The sequence below is a fragment of the Melanerpes formicivorus genome, unplaced genomic scaffold, assembly GCF_026170545.1.
Source record: "Melanerpes formicivorus ecotype bairdi unplaced genomic scaffold, bMelFor1.0.p_v2 SCAF_90, whole genome shotgun sequence".
In the NCBI taxonomy this organism is placed as follows: Eukaryota; Metazoa; Chordata; class Aves; order Piciformes; family Picidae; genus Melanerpes; species Melanerpes formicivorus.
Genome location: NW_027142442.1, coordinates 1,372,526 through 1,390,153, shown reverse-complemented (window position 1 = coordinate 1,390,153; position 17,628 = coordinate 1,372,526). Strand labels below are relative to the sequence as shown.

Sequence of the window (17,628 nt, the reverse complement as noted above, 5' to 3'; positions counted from 1 at the left end):
GATTCCATCTCTTAGGATTCCTCATCTCTTATCATCAGACTTGTCCAGAAATTTACTTGTGCTGAAACATTTCATAGCCTGGAGTTTGGATGACTACCCAAATCTGGGGAAAAAAAATTAAAAGGTAGTTTCTGTATAAACTTGGGGTCACTGAGAAGCCAGAGGGGGTCACTTCGCTGACACAGCCCATTGCTGCTTTCGTGAAGTCCCTCCCTACCCTCTCCACCTTGGGTTTCATATTGCCTGGCTCTGGTTCTTGCAGGAGAGCAGGGAGCACACATTACCATCACGCTGGGAATCGCTGGCTCACCCTGAGGTTCCGACTTGAGTAATCCCCTGCAGACGGCGGCACCCACATGCTGCATGTCCTTTCAAAGCAGCCCTCAGCTTCACTGCCCACCTCAAATTAACCTGGACAGAAAACAGCCCTTCTCCTCCTTTCCCATGTACCCTGAAATAAGAGGGCAATGCCCACTGCCCACGGGGATTGTCCACTGGGGCCTCAGCCTCTGGGGTTCCCGATGGAGCAGCTCACACTTGTCCAGCTCCTTGCTCAGGAGCGGAGGAGGCATTTCGTTATCGCTGCCCTGTGGTTGCCAGGACACGGCTCGTCCCCGGAGGCTGGCCCGCAGCCGTAGCCCTGCCAAGCCACGGGGCCTCAAGGGCCTCTACTCCGATCGGGACACTGCAGCTCAGTCAGTGAGCCGGTGATGCACACAGTCGAGCGGTGAGTAGGCAAGGAGGGACACAAGCACGCCGGGCACCATCCGCGACTCCGTGTGGAAGCGACGGGACCGGGCGGGGCCGGCCGCTCCTCCCCCCCACTCGCCGCCGCCAGGGGGCGCTGCGTCCTGCAGGCAGCGCGGCGCTTCGCCAGGGGGCGCTCTCTCCCTGTGGCCCGCGGAGAGGCGGAGCTGCGGCGGAATCGCGGCGGTGACGCTGTACGCGGAAGCGCTCGGCGGCGCGGGGGCGGCGGTGGCGGCCGCCCTGCCCGGCGCTCATGCAGGGCGAGGAGAGGTGATGAATATTCATCCTGTAGCGCCCTCGGGGGCGGGGTCTCTCCCGGGCGGGTTGTGCCGTGCCGTGTCTTGTCCCGTCCCGCGGGGTCGTGCCGTGTCCCGCTGAGCGCTGATGGCGGGAGGCAGCGCCAGGGTGGGGGGCACCGGGGCCAGGGGCCGGTGAGGAGAGGGTTTGCGTGAGGGGCGGGCTCGGGAGTGCCTATTCCGACGGGGCAGAGGGGAGGTGAGCTTCTCCGATAGCTTACCGCTGCTCCCTCTGTATTCCTCCGTGGCAGAGCTGGCCCCCGGCTGGACAGACTGTTCCTGCGGCGGTTCCTGCGGCTGCAGGCCGTCATCTTCCCCGGCTGGCCCTCCCCGAGCTCCCTGATGTTCCTGACGCTGCTCTGCGTCGCCTTGCTGGGTGAGCCTGGGGGATGTCTGCACCCTACCTCTGCTCCCCATCCCCTGCGCTCGCACCCCTGCCCTTTGCCGTGTCACTGCTGTGCTTTGCTTACTTCACATGCTTGCTTCTTTCTTCCAGAGCAACTGATTATTTACCAGGTCGGTGTCATTCCCAGCCAGTACTATGAGGTCCTAGGCAGCAAGGACTTCTCCGGGTTCAAAACACTGACTGCTGTTGCCCTGACTCTGATCGTAGTAAACTCCACGGTAAGACAGGCCAGAGGCTCCCGTGGGCTGGGAGGGGAAGGAGATGCTGTCTGTGCCTCCCAGCATGATTCTGGTGATGAAGGATCTAGGTCTGCCCTTGCCCAGTTAGATCACTGTGTGGGGGATAGATCACTGGTACAAACTGCTTTTATTTCATCTTCCTTGTCCTCCTTTCAGCTAAAAAGCTTCGACAAGTTTATCTGCAACATGATGTATGTGACCTGGAGGAAATCCCTCACTGAATACCTCCACAGCTGCTACTTCCAAGGCCAGGTCTACTACAACCTGCACGTGCTACGCGAGGACATCGACAACCCGTAGGTTCCTGTGGCTTCTCCCAGCCTCTTGCTTGGCTGCTCCTGGCCTCCACACTTTTTCTTGACTTCTCTTTGGGTTGAGACTTGCATCCTAGAAGCTTTTGCCATCTAAGCACAAATACTCTCTCCTGTCCTGGGTGGGAGGTGGTACCTGTTACTAGGAATTCCCGTGACTGCTGGTCATGATGATTATAGGATGGAGGCCCAGCAGAACAGTGCTGCTGTAAAAGGTGCTATCTGCAAATCCAACCCTTGACACTCAGTTGATGTTGTAAAGGGCTGGAGTCAGCACTTCTTCCTGCTTTCACACAGCCAGCACATTAGGATGATCTTTGTTGTACTGTCTGACCTTCACCAGAGACTCTATCTGAACACAGTTTTGTTAACCTGTGGGAGCCATAGGTTAACAGTTTTGATAACCCCTGGGAGCCATGTCCAGGAAAGGCTTTGTTTTGCACTGTATGAGGACTGCATTTCCCCTTTCTCATTGAAAGGAAGGAAATGTCAGGAGTGACTTGAAATATGGCTTATGCAAGCCCGCCCCAAGATCCCCTTCCAGTTTGCTTTGTGCACTGTCCTGCTTGTTGCAGAGCTACTGATCTACCTGGGCTGTGCAGCCAAGGTCTTATACATCCTTTCCTCACAACTGCATGCTGTCCTGGACTTCCAGCCACACAGGACACTGCTGTCATAGTTGCATATTTTGAAGAGATAAAGATCCTACAGTAGACTTCATGTGAGAGGTAGGGGCTTTTGTTTCTCCTCCAGTATTTAAAGTAGTTAGTATTAAATAGTTGCTGGAAAACTAGGAACTGGGGAATTACTTCTTCTAAATTGTGTGGCTTTATACAGCTGTTTGGAGAACACAAGCTCTCCTCCCCTGGAGGGGACACCTCTGGTCTGCTCACCACACTGTTGCCATCTCCCATGTTGATAGCACCATGTCTCTGGTCCCTGTGAGAAATGGCTGCCTTGAAGGGACTCCTAACTGTTGCTGATAGTGATGACCTCAAGGAACTGGAGCAGCTTCCGTGCTTCTGCTGCCCAGAGCCCCGGCTGCCTGTCACTGTCACTTTGTTGCACATCTTGATAGTCTGTTTGGCTGCACAGTGAAACTGTGCTGGATGTCTCGGATGTTCTGTAGCTTGTCTTGGAAATTGGCCAGACTCTTTCCCTGCCTGCTTCTGCTGGCCCAGTGCTAGGAGGCAGCCTGAGTAAGAACAAAGAGCTGTCTGCAGGGGTAGCAGCAAGCAGCCCTTAGCTTGGGTCAAACAGCCCTGCTGGCAAACCTGAAATCACAGCTCCATGATGCTTGCACACTTTCCAGCCACCGTTGAGGTTATTCCCACCTGTATTAGATGTTAATTTCTGATGCATTTTGCAGTGGTTTGGAGCTGCAAGAAGTTCAAAAGCCAGTCCTGTCGCCAAGACGTCCTGCACTTCCCAGGCAGTGTAGCACATCGGCCATGGCCACAAACTCCTGTATGCCTGTCTCATCCTTTGGCTGGGGGAGGTGGGGCTGGAGAACAGAGGCCACTCACTACATGACTGTCCTGCTGAGGTTTATTTTTAACCAGGGAATGTGTTCACGTTGTGCAGTGAAATGCACGAGGTAGCTGGGTCAGCCTGCCCCGCAGTGAGGGACCCAGCACTCCTGCCCTTAGCAGGCTGAATGTGTGGGGCTGCTGTGGAGGATTTCTCATTACCACCATGCTTCTGCTCAAACATCCAATTTGATGATTGTTTATTATCTTGAAATTCCTCAATGAGATTTTTTTGCCCCCCCCCCGCACTGGGTGTTTAGAGAATGAACTAGGGGGACAAAGTGACCTCCCAGTACTCAGTGCAAACCAATCTCAGTGCCAGATGCATGCTGTTACCCATCTAGAAGGAATGAAGAGTGGGTTCTGAGTGGCATGCAAGCACTTGCAGCTCCTAGCAGGGCGCTTGGGTTGGTGTTTAGATGTTATCATTACGTGTTGGTTAATAGCTCATAAAAGGCAATATCCTGTCAGGAGTCTAGAGCACGGCTTATGACTTTATGGGAACAATTGCACTCTGTGGAAGAGGAAAAATGATGACTGTAAGGGTCAGTCAGGGTAGTAGTTGAAATATGAATGTCCTTGTGGTTGTACCTGCACTGATGTCTAAGCAGGAGTCAGCCCTTCTGAGTTGTGGCCTTTCCACCTGTGCTTAGCACACCAGACTGAAGCTCTCATCCACATGCTCTGGACAGACAGGATGCTGAGAGTGAATATGCTGAAATCCCTCCTAGCTACCCCAAGTGCAACTCCTGCTCAGCAGTGGGACATATAGGACATGAGGGGGGTTGGACCATAAGATCTCTGGAGACCCTTTCCAACCCCTACCATTCCTTGATTCTGTGACTGAGGCTGTGTCACCCATGTGCCTGCTGCTGATGGGGTGAGAAGGCTTGGTGTGCTGCTCTTGTGGGGTAGGGGTGAGTGGAAGCACTTTTCTCTTTGCAGCAAAAGGATCAGAGGGCACTCCATGCAGCACAGAGGGACCAGCTACTGTGGAAGGGTGGCTTTGATAGAAGTGTTTGCAAATATCCAACAACTCCTGAAGGCCTGGCCTGTGCCCTAGCCAGTCCTGGCAGCTCTGGTTCCTGAGATGCAGCACCAGTACTGAGGGTTTGGGGGAAGAGTCAGTAGTTTTTAGTAGCACAGGGTGGGTCTACAAGAGGAGTAAAGGACAAGGATGCAGAAACCTTTAGCACAGAGTTGGACAATGTTGTTGAAAGTGGAACAAGGAGTTAATACAAGGAACAGGGTAAAAGTAACAGCAGGATCCTGGGAGCCAGGAAGGACCTTTGGTATGTCCTTCTGGGCTTTGGAGTTACAGGTGCAGGGTTGTTCACCTGCACCCTATTGTGAGCTTAGGTGATTTGAAGCAGCCTGGCTTGTGCCCTATGTTAGGGTTCTTGCTCCTGAGCTTTAGCAGAGTCAGTGACTCTTTGTGTTGAGCAGGGACCAGCGCATCAGCCAGGATGTGGAGAGGTTCTGCAGGCAGCTCAGCTCCATGGCCAGCAAACTCATCATCTCCCCCTTCACACTGGCCTACTACACATACCAGTGCTTCCACAGGTAAGGACCCATCCTGGCCCTGCTTTCACTCCTCTTTCCCATGCTGTGTTTTGGAGCCTGTAACCAGGAAAGTACACCTGGATGCTTGTACTTGTGGGGGAGTGGTCTCTGCAGTCCAGTTGGAACTCTGCCTTGGCTTGTGCAGTGCTGCCCACAAACCTCTGTGAAAGCCAAGACAGATGATGGTGGGGGGTTCTGACTGCTTGAGCCTGAGGCTGCTGGGCTGCCTTTTTGCTGGGATTATTAGATGACCTCTCTTTCTCCTCCTCTAGCACAGGCTGGCTAGGCCCAGTGAGCATCTTTGGGTATTTTGTCATTGGAACGATCGTCAACAAGGTGTTGATGAGCCCAATTGTGTCTAAACTTGTGCAGCAGGAAAAACTGGAGGGAGATTTCAGGTGAGTCACTGCAGAGCAGCCTTTTCACTACCTCTTGGCAGCTCCTGTGAAAGCTGCATTTTTTTCCCCCTTCAGTGTTCTATATGCAGCTACTTCCAGGACTTTAAGTGCATTCTGTGAAATCTCCCTGTGCAGTGCTCTCTCAAAGTCCATGTATCGAGCCCTCTGCAATCCCTTTCACTGCCCTGTGTCATGGCAGGCAGTTCCCTTAGTTCAGTCTCCCAGTTCAGTGTCTGGACCACTTTCCTGGTCATTGCTCTTGTTGGTGCCTCTGCTAGAGCATTGGATGTGTTGAAGAAAACTGCATTTGAAGCATCCTTGAGTGCAGATGCAAGCTCAGTGAACTGCATCAACCTGACAGAAATCAGGTTTCTGTTTCACTACCACCTTCATGGAGTTCCCAAAACAGCACAGTCATTCCATATGCTCTGTAGCTCACTTCCTCCCCTTCCTCTGCAGGAATGCTTAACTGTGTGGCAGGGGCTTTGCAGCTTCCCTGTGGCTCAGGACATCCAGGGATAGCAGCAGAAGCTGGGCAGGGCAGTTGATTGTGGTGGAGATAGAAATACTGGGCTAGCAAACAGGAAGCCTAAGGGCTGAGATGTGCAGAGTGCAGGGTACCAAACGAGCTGCCAAGCTGGCCCAGAATGATGTCACCTTGTACTAAGCTTTGGTCTCTAATGCTGTTTTGAGCCAGTTTCTGTCAGGAGCTGCCTCTCACAGATGCAAGAGAAGCTTGTTCTAGTGAGGATATTTGCTGCATAGTTGACTGGCATTTGTGCCCAGTCCTCACGCTGGTGTTTGCTGTTGTCCAGGTTCAAGCACATGCAGATTCGTGTCAATGCGGAGCCAGCTGCATTCTACAGGTTAGTGGTGGTCATTTATTTACATCCTTATGAAGGTCCTCCCAGCTCAGGGCAGCCTTGTTGGGTTCATGTTTCCCAGAGGAGTCCAAGGCCTGTTGCTGCAGCTGAAGGTTTCTGTCCCCTCCATCCTGCTGCAGCATCATACGACCCTGGCACTCGGTTGTCTTTTGCATCCTGCACATCATCTGCAGAAATACTCCACAGCAGCTGGAGACAGCTGCTTTTCCTTTGCCTCCCATCTGACATTCCCAGAGGCCTGATACAAATTTGGTACTGACTTAGAGACCATTGCTGATGTTTTGACAGGTCCTTACCTGGGAGATTGCTTGAGGTCTCATTGCATCTTGTACCAGATCATAGAATCTTAGAACAGCTTAGGTTGGAAGGGACCTTAGAGATCATCTACTCCAACCTCCCTGCCATGGGCAGGGACACCTCAACTAGACTCAAGGCCTTATCCAACCTGCCCTTAAACACCCCTAGGGAGAAGGCAGCCACAGCCTCCCTGGGCAGCCTGTTCCAGAGTCTTACCACCCTCATACTGAAGAACTTCTTCCTGTGGTCCAGCCTAAACCTACTCTCCCTCAGCTTAAAACCATTGCCCCTTGTGCTATCACTGGACACCCTTACAAACAGTCCCTCTCCAGCCTTCCTGTAGCATCCTTTCAGGTATTGGAAGGCAGCTCTCAAGTCCTCTGGGAACTTGTAGGTTGCTTCAGGCCTTGTTCTGCTGCTGCTAACCTGCATGTCTTCTGTGGGTGCCAGCTATTGCCTGGCACCCTTATGTCTGCTTGCTGTCTGCTTGCTGTCAGGCTGTGCCCTGACCATCCCAACACAATACTGCCACTCTGAATTTGCTCAGTGTCACTTGCCCCAGAGCTGAGCACACAGCTGGGAGCCTGGCAGTGCCTCCTCACTTCATGATGCCATGAAGTGTGTTGAGCTGCTGCTTGGAGCTTTGAAGATGTTCCACAGAAATGTCTGGGTTTGGTTGCTGGACTTCTCTAGCTTGTAGAAGGTTTTAGATCTTGCACCTGCCTAAGCACTGTTTTGATAAGGGAAGAAACAAAACCTGAGCACTGGTAACCCTTCTCTTTCTTTGGTTTCTAAGCCTTCAGCAAACTTGCTTTCAAAGTGAATTGAATGGGGAGAAAAGCTAAAACCAATGCAGCAGTCTCTCCTCACCAGCAAGAGAAATCATTGCTCTGGTTCCTGGTGCCTTCCTTGCCTTTAACTCCTGCTGTCCAAGACTTTGTCCTTTTGGAATACCCAGCAGCAAGGTTTACAGCCCAGTGGTTACCTGAGATGAGTTGTAGGGCAGTAATGCCAAACTGAACTCTGGCCAGATGTGGTTTTGAGGAAGCAAATGTATTAGAGGAAATAAAATGTCATTTTCTGAAGACCTAAGAATCTTTAGAGCTGAGGCTCTTTGAAAATCTTTGGTTTGCCTTTTGTGGTGCATGTGCACATCTTGGCCCTCTGTGCTCGCCTCCTGGTGACTCCTTTGCTGAGCATGGGTGTGTGCTGGGCACAAGTGTGTGCTGGGTAGGAGGGCAATAGCTGCTGCTGCAGGTGGGATCCTGGAGTGAGGTGTGGAGCTCTCCCTGCGTTTCACCACCTGAGGGCAGGCCAGCCCTTGCAGAGAAGCAGAGGGAGCTGCCAGGCTTGCTGAGGGTGGTTTAGAGCTGTAAAGGGCCTCCTTGCCGCTGGTTCAGCCTGGCTGTGGGAGCATCGCTGCTAGCTTGGGTGGTGGGCAACCTCCTGATGCCTGCAGGAGGTACCCCTGAGAAAGGCAACGCTGTGGGGCTGGAGTTGCTTGCACTGGGGGCTTCACTGCTTGGAGCTTGTCTGCCTCCCACTCCTCCAGGTGTGGGGAACAGGGAGAGGCAGACTAGGTCTGCTGGCTGTGCAGGTGCTGCTGGCTTGCTGTCACCTTCCGAACCTCTGCCCTGTCTTTTCTGGCTCCACCTGTGTGGTGGTGCTCCTCCTCTCTTCTAGCCAGGCTCTGCTTGGAAAGTGTGTGTGGCCTTGGGTGTGCTTTGCTCCAGGCTGGGGCCTCACTGCCAGTGTCTGGCCTTGCCTCACCTCCTCCTGTGTGCAGCAGCAGCAGCCATGTGCTCTCCGAGAGATTCACAGGGCTGCTTGCTTCAGCCTGAGTTTCTTGGTGAAGCTCTTCAGGAAGGTGTTGACTTCTTGCTCAGCCTCTTGCTTGGAGGCTAAGGTGCCAGACCCTTTCCAAGCCTCAGTTCCTAAAGTGCTTTGCCCTCCCTGTGGTGCTCCCAGGACGTCTGTGCCATGTTAGAATCTTGTTTTGCAGGGCTGGGCGCGTGGAGCACGTGCGCACAAACCGGAGGCTGCAGAGCTTGCTGCAGACCCAGAGGGAGCTGATAGGCAAGGAGCTGTGGCTATACAGTGAGTGGAGGGGGTGAGGGGTGGAGTGGGGCAGCTCTATCCTGATGGCCCACAGGCTTGAGAGCCCTACTGCTAGAGAACCGCTGCTGGGTTTTGCTCTCCTGCCTCGTGGTGGTGCATGAAAGGCCTGAGGGTGAGCAGAGTGCCTCCTGCAGGCCTGCATGGGAATCCTGCTCTGAAAAAGCCTCCTAGGGAGCAAAGCTGGGGGGGATCCAGCTGCATCAGAGAATACAAGCCCTTCACAGGGGAAGCTGCAGAATCTGTGCTTCCTGGGAGGGCAGGTGTTCAATGGCCAGGAAGAGGGGAAGGGATTGAGGAGGAGAAATGTCTCTGTGTGTTGTTGGGAGCTATTCTTTCCTGTAGAGCATGTCTCTTGAGCACAGTTGTCCCCTGAAAATCTCCCACTGTCACTGAATGCAGGCTTGGGTGTTAAATGACTGCTAGCATGGCTGCTGCCTCCTCATCTCACCAGCACAGTGAGCTTCTGAGCAACATAAGGAATGTAGAAGCCCTGTCCACGGGCATCTCTGGGAGTTTGGAGACTCAAGTCTTTCTGCCTGTCCTGTGCTCCTGAGCACACTTCATGGCCAACCATCTCCCCTCAGAGCTTCCTTCCTGTCCTCCCTCCTGCTTTGTGAGAGTCAGGCAGGCCCCTGAAGAGTAGAAGCAAGCAGGCAAAGTGGCTTTTGCTCCAGGGTGGTTCCAGAGCTTGTGTGTCTGGATGATGTTTCTCTGCTCAGGGGCCTGCCCCAAAGTGCTCTTTGCTTGGCAAATGGATTTCACCCCTAGTGCTTGTGGTCTGTGAAATCAGTTTGGCTGCTCTGGTGCATTGTGAAGGACTGAGGCAAGACCATGGGTCTTCTGACTAGGCTCATGGGCTGCACTTGAGTCTGTCTGGCACAGAGGTTCTCACCCTAACTCACTGTCTTCTCTCAATGTGCTTGTGCCCAGTTGGGATCAACACCTTTGACTACCTGGGCAGCATCCTGAGCTATGTGGTCATTGCCATTCCAATCTTTTCTGGGGTCTACGGTGACCTGAGTCCAACAGAGCTCAGTGCTCTTGTCAGCAAGGTGAGCCTAGGGTGATCTCCCTGACCTCATTGCAGAGGGTGAGTGAGCACAGAAGATAGAGGTTGTGTGTGGGGCTGGTGGCATTGGGACAGGGTAACCTGCAGCAACTGACCTGTAGATTAAAATGCCCCTGCCCATGATGGCCTGGAACTGGGAACTTGAGGGCAGCTGGTATATGATTAACCTGGGAGTGAGAGCTGTCAAGGACACACCTATATAACTGTTTCCAAGCTCAGACCTCTGGGTCTAAAAAACACCAGAAGGTGGTAAAGCCTCTGGCTTTCAGTGGTGTGGGTGGGGATGAATCCATGCAGAGATGCAGGCTGTAACCTGGGCTGCTGCCTGCAGTGAGCCTGGCCACTGGCAAGGCTGAGCTGGCTTGCATTCACCTGACTCATTCCCATATAGTCAAAACTGGCTGGTGATTGAGAGTGCAAAGCTAAAAGTAGCCAAGTGGACCCTGCAGGCTGAGACACCCTGCTCTGAGCCATGGATGGTGCTGGTGGCCTGGATCTGCTTGGCTTGGATGAGGCAAGCATGCTGAGCTCCATGCTGGCCAGCAGGCACTCTGCAGACACCATCCCTGGATGGCAGGAGATGTGTTCACCTGGCAAAAGCTGCTGTGCCATCCTGTTCACCTGGCAAGCCCTGCACCATCGAAATCATAGAATTGTTAGGGTTGGAGGGGACCTCAAGGACCAGCCAGTTCCAACCCCTTGCCATGGGCAGGGACACCTCACACTAGGTCAGGTTGCTCAGAGCTACATCCAGCCTGGCCGTAAAAACCTCCAGGGATGAGCTTTCTCCCACCTCCCTGGGCACCCTGTGCCAGTGTCTCACCACCCTCCTGGGGAAGAATTCCTTCCTAACATCCAATCTGAATCTACCCATTTCTATTTTCAAAGTCCCTCCTCAGCTTTCTTGTAGGCCCCCTTCAGATCCTGGAAGGCCACAATTAGGGCTCCTTGGACCCTTCTCTTCTCCAGACTGAACAGCCCCAGCTCCCTCAGTCTGTCCTCACAGGAGAGGTGCTCCAGCCCTCTGATCATCATCTTCTTCACTGGCACTTCCCTCGGTCACTTCTCCCCTCCTCCTTCAGCTTGCTGGCACTGCTGATGTGGCCAATGTCTGGACTCCTTGACTGCCTTCCTTGCAGTCACAGAGGAAGGGACAGTGCCCCAGCTGGGTGCTGAGCCTTGCTCTGGTGTGTGATTTCTCCCCAGAATGCCTTTGTTTCCATCTACCTCATTGGCTGCTTCAGCCAGCTCATCGATCTCTCCAGCACTGTGACTGATGTCGCTGGCTACACGCACAGGTGAGCTGCTCAGCAGGAAAGGGAGGTGCAGGACAAGCACAGGGAAGTTGTGAGGAGGCTGCCAGGCCCCTTCTGTTCCTGCAACCTCTTGTTTGTCTAGGATTGGTGAACTGCAGGAGACCTTGCTGAGCCTTGGCAGGAAAAAAATTGATAACTACTCAGAAGCTAAAGCCAGCTGGGATTTGGATGGGTGAGTCTCCTCTCAGCAGCTGGCTGGCCTGCAGCTTCCATGCCAGAGTGTGGGGCTATCATGGGATGGAGGTGGCCCTTGGTGTTGGCCAGGCTGCGGCATACTGCATGCAGTTGGTTGGAGGGGGCACCGCTCACTCTGATTTGTCATCCCTGGGACACATGAGGCAGGGCTGCTGTCACAGAGCACAAGAGGCATGAGGTGCCTGATCTTAGCACAGTTGCTTACCCCCAGATCTCCTTTCCTTTGTCTTGGTGGCCCAGCAGCCATTCTGGGGAGGACCCAGTGTCAAAGGACACGGCTTTCCTTCTGGAGCGAGTGACGCTCTCGGTGCCATCCTCCGGCAAGCTGCTCATCAAGGACCTGAGCCTCAGGATCTCACAAGGAAACAGTGTGATGATTGTGGGAAACACTGGCACAGGGAAGACATCTCTGCTGAGGGTCCTTGGGGGACTGTGGGAGAGCACACGGGGTAAGGACTGCTGCTCCACACAGCTTTCTCTTTCTGAGGCAGGGTTGCCCTGAGTTTGGGAGCTGGCAGTGTGGGGTTGTGAGCCCAGTGCAGCCTAGCCACCCTGCTCTGCTCTGACTCATTGCTTTGCCCCATGTCACAAATTCCCCTTCTCTGGGATTTGTTGGCTACTTCGTGGGGCAGGGCTGTGCAGGGGGAGGTGGGGAGTTGCTGGCAGGTGCTGCAGGCCTGGCATGAGTGTGTTTCTGCAGGGAGCATCAAGATGCTGACCTGCTTTGGCCCCCGGGGTGTGATGTTCCTGCCGCAGCGCCCCTTCTTCACTGATGGAAGCCTGCGTGAGCAGGTGAGCCCAGGAGCTGTCTCTACCCTGGCCCCAGCTCTGCTCCCAGCTGGAGTCATGCCCTGTGAAACCTGTGTGCTGCAGAAAGGCCTGCAAGGACCAGAATGCCCATGGCTGCTCTTGCCCTTGCGCCTGCATTTATGCCAGCGTCACTGCATCTCTGATGGACTGTGTCTGGCTCCCTCTGACATGGCTGCTTCTGCTCTCTTAAACAGGTGATCTATCCCCTGAAGGAGATCTATCCAGCTTCAGGTACATGGCAATTCATTGCAGCAATTAGTTCTGTGGTGTCAGCTGTCCTGCACCCAGTGCAGCTTCTCCCCTACCATGCCCCATCAGGAGTGCTCCTCCGTTTCACTTCTGTTGCTCTCTGCTTTTCCCTGGAAGATTTACCTTAGTGTAGGTTAAGGTCAGCTCTGTGATGTCTCCCTTTTGGGAGGGAGCTTACTCTCTTTGTAAGATCATATTGTCTTTGTGCAGTGAGGACAAGCTGGCCATGCTTTGCATGTTGTGCTAGACACAATATGCATCGAGGCACCTTGCTGTTGGGACACATCTGCTCTGTCTGCTACAACCTGCCTTTGGGCAAGCCACATGTACCTTCAGCTCATTTTCCATCCACCTCCATCTTTCACTGTTGCTCTTTTTCAAATGCTATCCCAGGACTTTGCATGCTTTTGAGGTCAGGCTACATGGATCTCTTCTCTCCCCTGCCCTGTTCCCAAGCCAGACCACACGTGGACTGCTGCAGCTTGAAGATGTCCAAGTCTAGGCTGTGACTGTGGGAGTCACAGTTTTGCAGAGAGTAACTGCTAGCCCTCAGCTACTGTTGGGGCTCTTCAGCATCCTCAGAGAGGTCCATGGCAGATCCACAGCCCTTCTACTCAGCTTCTGTGGCTGCTGACTACCATTTCAAGCCTCTGTCCTGCTGCATGGCTGGTTCACCCTGAGATTTTTCCCATCCTACGTAGGATCTTTTTGCTGGCTATTACCAGAGCCCTGCTCCCGTGACTCCACCACTTGCAGCATATGGTGGGCAGTCAGCCATGAGAGAACAGCTGGTGGGCAGAGCCTTGGCAGTGGAGGCCTGGATCCTTGTGTTCTGCCTGTATGTGTCTGAGACCATGAAGCAAGACAAGTCTCAGGTGTATCTGTGGGGCCTAGCTACCTCCTGCCATGCTGCTCACAGCCTTGCTTAATGTTTTTGAGGAAGGTCAGGCTTTGGGAGCTCTCTGCACCAAAGCTCAGGAACTGATAGAGGTAAGTGGTCAATGGAACAAAACTAGAAATGGGTGGATTCAGATTGGATGTTAGGAAGAGGTTCTTCCCCATGAGGGTGGTGAGACACTGGAACAGGTTGCCCAGGGAGGTGGTATAAGCTCCATCCCTTGGAGGTTTTTAAGGCCAGGCTGGATGTGGCTCTGAGCAGCCTGATGTAGTGTGAGGTGTCCCTGCCCATGGCATGGGGGTTGGAACTGGATGATCCTTGAGATCCCTTCCAGCCCTAACAATTCTGTGATTCTAAGTCAGCTACACTGGACCATATAAGATCCTCCAGTCCTTCCTTCCTGCCCCACTGACTCCTCCATGCAGCTGTGGCCTCAGCACACATTGCCTCTGCTTAATGCCTGACTGCTTTGTCCCCCAGGGTCTGCAGATGATGAGAGAATTGTGCGGTTCCTGGAACTGACTGGCCTGGTGAGTCCCCAGCAGTGCTGCTGCCTCCTTCCCCAGTGCCACCAGTGAGGGAAGGAGGGATGAGGGTTTGTGGCAGCACAGTGTGACACATGGGGGAACATTGCAGCTGGGACAGGTGGAGGAGGAGGGTGTGAATGACCTTCATCTCAAGTGGGAAATGAGAGAGTATCAGGCAGGGGGTGGTTATGCTCGGGGCTGGCAGGGTTGGGGACTGTGTTTACAAGTCTGCTGTGCTCTCTGCAGACTGATTTGCTGGCAAGGGCTGGAGGACTGGACCAGCAAGTGGACTGGAACTGGTAAGCTCACCATCTGCATGAATCTGGGTGATCCTTCTAGATGGGGAACACTTCTAAGCAGAGTTGCATTGCTGCTGAACTTAGCCTGGAGAAGAGGAGGCTCAGGGGAGACCTTATTGCTCTCTACAACTACCTGAAGGGAGGTTGTAGCCTGGTGGGGGTTGGTCTCTTCTCCCAGGCAACCAGCACCAGAACAAGGAGACAGAGTCTCAAGCTGCACCAGGGGAAGTTTAGGCTGAAGGTGATGAGAAAGTTCTTCACAGAAGGAGTTGATAACCATTGGAATGTGCTGCCCAGGGAGGTGGTGGAGTCACCATCCCTGGAGGTGTTCAAGAGGGGATTGGACGTGGCACTTGGTGCCATGGCTTAGTTAGTCATGAGGTGTTGGGTGACAGGTTGGACTTGATGATCTCTGAGGTCTTTTCCAGCCTGGTTGTTTCTGTGATTCCATGACTTAGGAACATCTGTATCCACTTCTGCACCGTGGGAGGTGGGCAGTATACAGGAGCAAAGTCTTCAAGCCCAAAGCATCAGTGGCAACAATCACCTTGCACAAGGATGCAGTGCCAGTGCCAGCATGGAGGCAGACACAGGGAGGGGACACACAGGGGCAGTTGCTTGCTGGGATCTGTGCTATCAGTAGCCATAAGCTCTTTTTGTGGAGGGAGAGTTGTGAATCTTTACCCTGCTGCAGGTATGACATCCTGTCCCCAGGGGAGATGCAGAGGCTCTCATTTGCACGGCTCTTCTACCTCCAGCCAAAATACGCAGGTGAGTGAGTGACTGCAAAAGAAAAGAGGGCAGGGGGTGGGGGAAGGCAGGGCCTTTGGTGTAAAGAGAGGCTGCTACAGAAACAGCTCATGAAGCCTCTTCTTTGCTAGCACTGTGCTTTGTCTTGGCCATTGTTTTAACAGCACAGCACACAGAGGATTCAGAGGTGAAAACTTCCTTGCCTGTAGAGGTTGGTAACTCAGGAGGCTGAATACAAGACATTCTCAGGGAACTAGTGGTTAATGTTCTTGGTGCAGGTCCAAAGGCACTTCAATGAGCTCCTCAGCATGCTGGAGCATCTCTCTTATGAGTGGAGGCTGACAGACCTGAGGCTTTTCAGCCTGGAAGAGAGCAGACTGGGAGGGGGTCTTACAAATGCCTATGAATATCTAAAGGGCGGAGGTCATGAGGATGGGGCTGGGCTCTTTTCAGTGATGGCCAGTGACAGGCCAAGGGGCACTGGGTACAAACTAGAACACAGGAGGTTTTGCTTCAACTTAAGGAGAAACTTTACTGTAAGGGGGCCAGAGCACTGCAACAGGCTGCCCAGAGAGGTTGTGGAGCCTCCTTCTCTGGAGACTTTCAAAACCCATCTGGACATGTTCCTGCACAACCTGGTGGAGGTGGCTCTCCAAAGGTCCCTTCCATCCCCTATCATTCTGTGACTCTGCTCTCGAGTTCCCATGTGAAGAATTGTGCATGCTGGGGAGCATGGCATCAGCTGCTGTATCTGAAGCTCACAACCCTTCACAGTGTTGTGGAAGCAACATGGGAAATGCAGCTGTAACACAACAGAGACAAGGAGCAGTAGGAGAAATGATCCTGAGAGAGCTCAGAAGCAGCTCCCATCAGCACATGGGGCTAATTCCTTTGCACACCTAGACTGCTAGTGATTGCTGGGTTGGCAGGGATGGCTCTGTTGGAGGACTTGTGATGAGGGCTGGTGTGGGCCAACAGAGCTGGTGTCAGTGGCAAGTAGCTACAGTACCTCTCCTCCCCTGAAGCCTGTTGTACAGCTCAGTGCTGCCTGGGCAGAAGGAACCTGCAGATTGCAAGCTGGAAGCTGTAGAGATGATGTAAACCAAATTGAATTCATCTGCTCCAGATCTGCAGTATTTACATTTAACTGACAGAAAGGTGCCTCAGGCCATCCTGGATGCTCCAGATGGGATCTGGGCTGTTGCTCAGCCCAGCACCCTGGCACATGACCTGCCTTGGGGAGTTCACATCTTGGCTTACACAATGGTGGGGACAAGGCAGTGGCTGGCAGCTGTTGAAGGAGAAGAGTGAAGTGAACAGCACTGTTTGGGTGGATTTGTGGTCTTGTGGGGAAGGGCAGCTTTCCCCCTTGCATGACACCAGCTGTGCCAGAGGAACATTGGAGTCCTTAGGCTTCTCCTCACTTGTCTCCTGCAGCTGCTCTTGGTGAACACTGTGTATCTGTGACTGTTCTGGGTAGTTGCTGTTCTTTTGCCTCGGGGGAGATGACTGTTCAGGAGAGGCTTTGTGAGGCTTACAATTTTTCTCTCAGTGCTAGATGAAGCCACCAGTGCCCTGACAGAAGAGGTGGAGCATGAGCTGTACCGTGTGTGCCTTCAGCTGGGCATGACGCTGATCAGTGTGGGACACAGAGCCAGCCTGGAAAAGGTGAGAGGAGGAGACTGCTCCCACACCCTCCTGCTGCTTGCAAGACAGGGGAGGTAGAGAGGGTCCCTGGTGAGCATAAGAGATTGACTGAGGCTCAAGAGCCTTGCTGTGGGAGGGCATGCTCTCGTGGAGACCTCTCTCAGTCCGTGTGTTATTGACTTGCAGTTCCACAGCTGGATTTTGAAACTCCACGGGGAGGGAAGATGGGAGCTCACGCGCTGCGAGAAGGTGAAGCGGCTCCCAGCCGCAGAAGGGTGCTGAAAGATGCCACCTGCTCTGGCCAGCTGCAGAACCTGCACCTGCCTGTGAGAGCTCTGAAGAGCAGGCCTGGAGGTGCCAAGCCAGCAGCTGTCAACAAGGGATTCACCCAGCACAAGACCACTTCTGGATTTGGCTGATGGACACAGCCAAATCTGAATTCATGTGTGGGGTTCTGCCAGGAGCAGACACATCTATACCACTCTTCTCCCAGCCCCCTTCTCTTGCCTCCCTGCTATTCATGGGGGAAAGGGCTGAGCTGTTAGGCTGCCCAAAGGGAAGGTGCTGCTTCATGGGTCTTGTAGAAGCAATGGCCACAGGAACTCCCACTTGCCCACAATGCAGTGGTGTGAGGCTAGGATGCAGCCTCCTGTTCTACCCCTCTGTGCCTTGCTGGGACCTCTGTCTCTTTGATACACAGCTCTGCAGAACAGACTCTGCTCCCATGGCTCTGTTGAAACTTGTGCTCTTGAACAGGGGCCAAGGAATGTACTGTAAGGGGAGCAGAAGGCTGGCACAGCAAAGGGCCATCTCTCTGCTCTCCATGTGACACAGGGTTACAGGTCAATGGAACATATTTGTACTACAGCCTGGGGCCTGTTTTCCAGCAATGCTTCCAGAGAAGTCAGTATTTGTTAACCAGACTGCTGCAGCTTTTCTTTCTGGGCTTTGTTTTGGGGGAGCTGCTTGGCAGAGGTCTTGGCCTAGACTCTTGGTGAAAAGCAGAGAAGGGGTAAGAGTAAAGTACCTCTCTAGGGCTGGGCATCTGTCCGTTTGCTACCTCCACAGCTGCTGCAAGGC

At 53.5% G+C, this 17,628-nt stretch overlaps 1 protein-coding gene across 5 annotated transcripts; it reads left to right on the top strand.

The window, feature by feature from the left end:
* The first annotated feature begins 932 nt into the window (after nucleotides 1-932).
* On the top strand, nucleotides 933-17,584 carry ABCD4 (ATP binding cassette subfamily D member 4). Of its 5 annotated transcripts, none has more exons than XM_068165577.1 (19): nucleotides 933-1,017; nucleotides 1,295-1,419; nucleotides 1,540-1,667; nucleotides 1,845-1,984; nucleotides 4,975-5,091; nucleotides 5,364-5,489; nucleotides 6,305-6,355; nucleotides 8,673-8,767; nucleotides 9,719-9,840; nucleotides 11,064-11,155; nucleotides 11,256-11,345; nucleotides 11,609-11,817; nucleotides 12,069-12,160; nucleotides 12,373-12,409; nucleotides 13,806-13,855; nucleotides 14,099-14,151; nucleotides 14,846-14,922; nucleotides 16,454-16,569; nucleotides 16,735-17,584. In XM_068165577.1, the coding sequence occupies exons 1-19, from the start codon at nucleotides 1,001-1,003 to the stop codon at nucleotides 16,828-16,830; spliced, it is 1,833 nt and encodes a 610-aa protein (XP_068021678.1). In that variant the 5' UTR covers nucleotides 933-1,000; the 3' UTR covers nucleotides 16,831-17,584. The 5 variants fall into 5 exon arrangements, with proteins under 5 accessions (XP_068021678.1, XP_068021677.1, XP_068021676.1 ...); XM_068165576.1 differs by lacking the exon at nucleotides 933-1,017 and adding an exon at nucleotides 1,095-1,178 and having other exon boundaries at nucleotides 11,612-11,817; XM_068165575.1 differs by lacking the exon at nucleotides 933-1,017 and adding an exon at nucleotides 1,095-1,178.
* Nucleotides 17,585-17,628: the final 44 nt, after the last annotated feature.

Coding starts and splice junctions, on each gene's coding strand:
- ABCD4 (XM_068165575.1), top strand. CDS start 1,132: ATGGCGGGAGGCAGCGCCAGGGTGGGGGGCACCGGGGCCAGGGGCCG. Junction 1,985..4,974: donor CGCGAGGACATCGACAACCC/GTAGGTTCCTGT, acceptor TGTGTTGAGCAG/GGACCAGCGCATCAGCCAGG. Junction 14,923..16,453: donor CCTCCAGCCAAAATACGCAG/GTGAGTGAGTGA, acceptor TTTTTCTCTCAG/TGCTAGATGAAGCCACCAGT.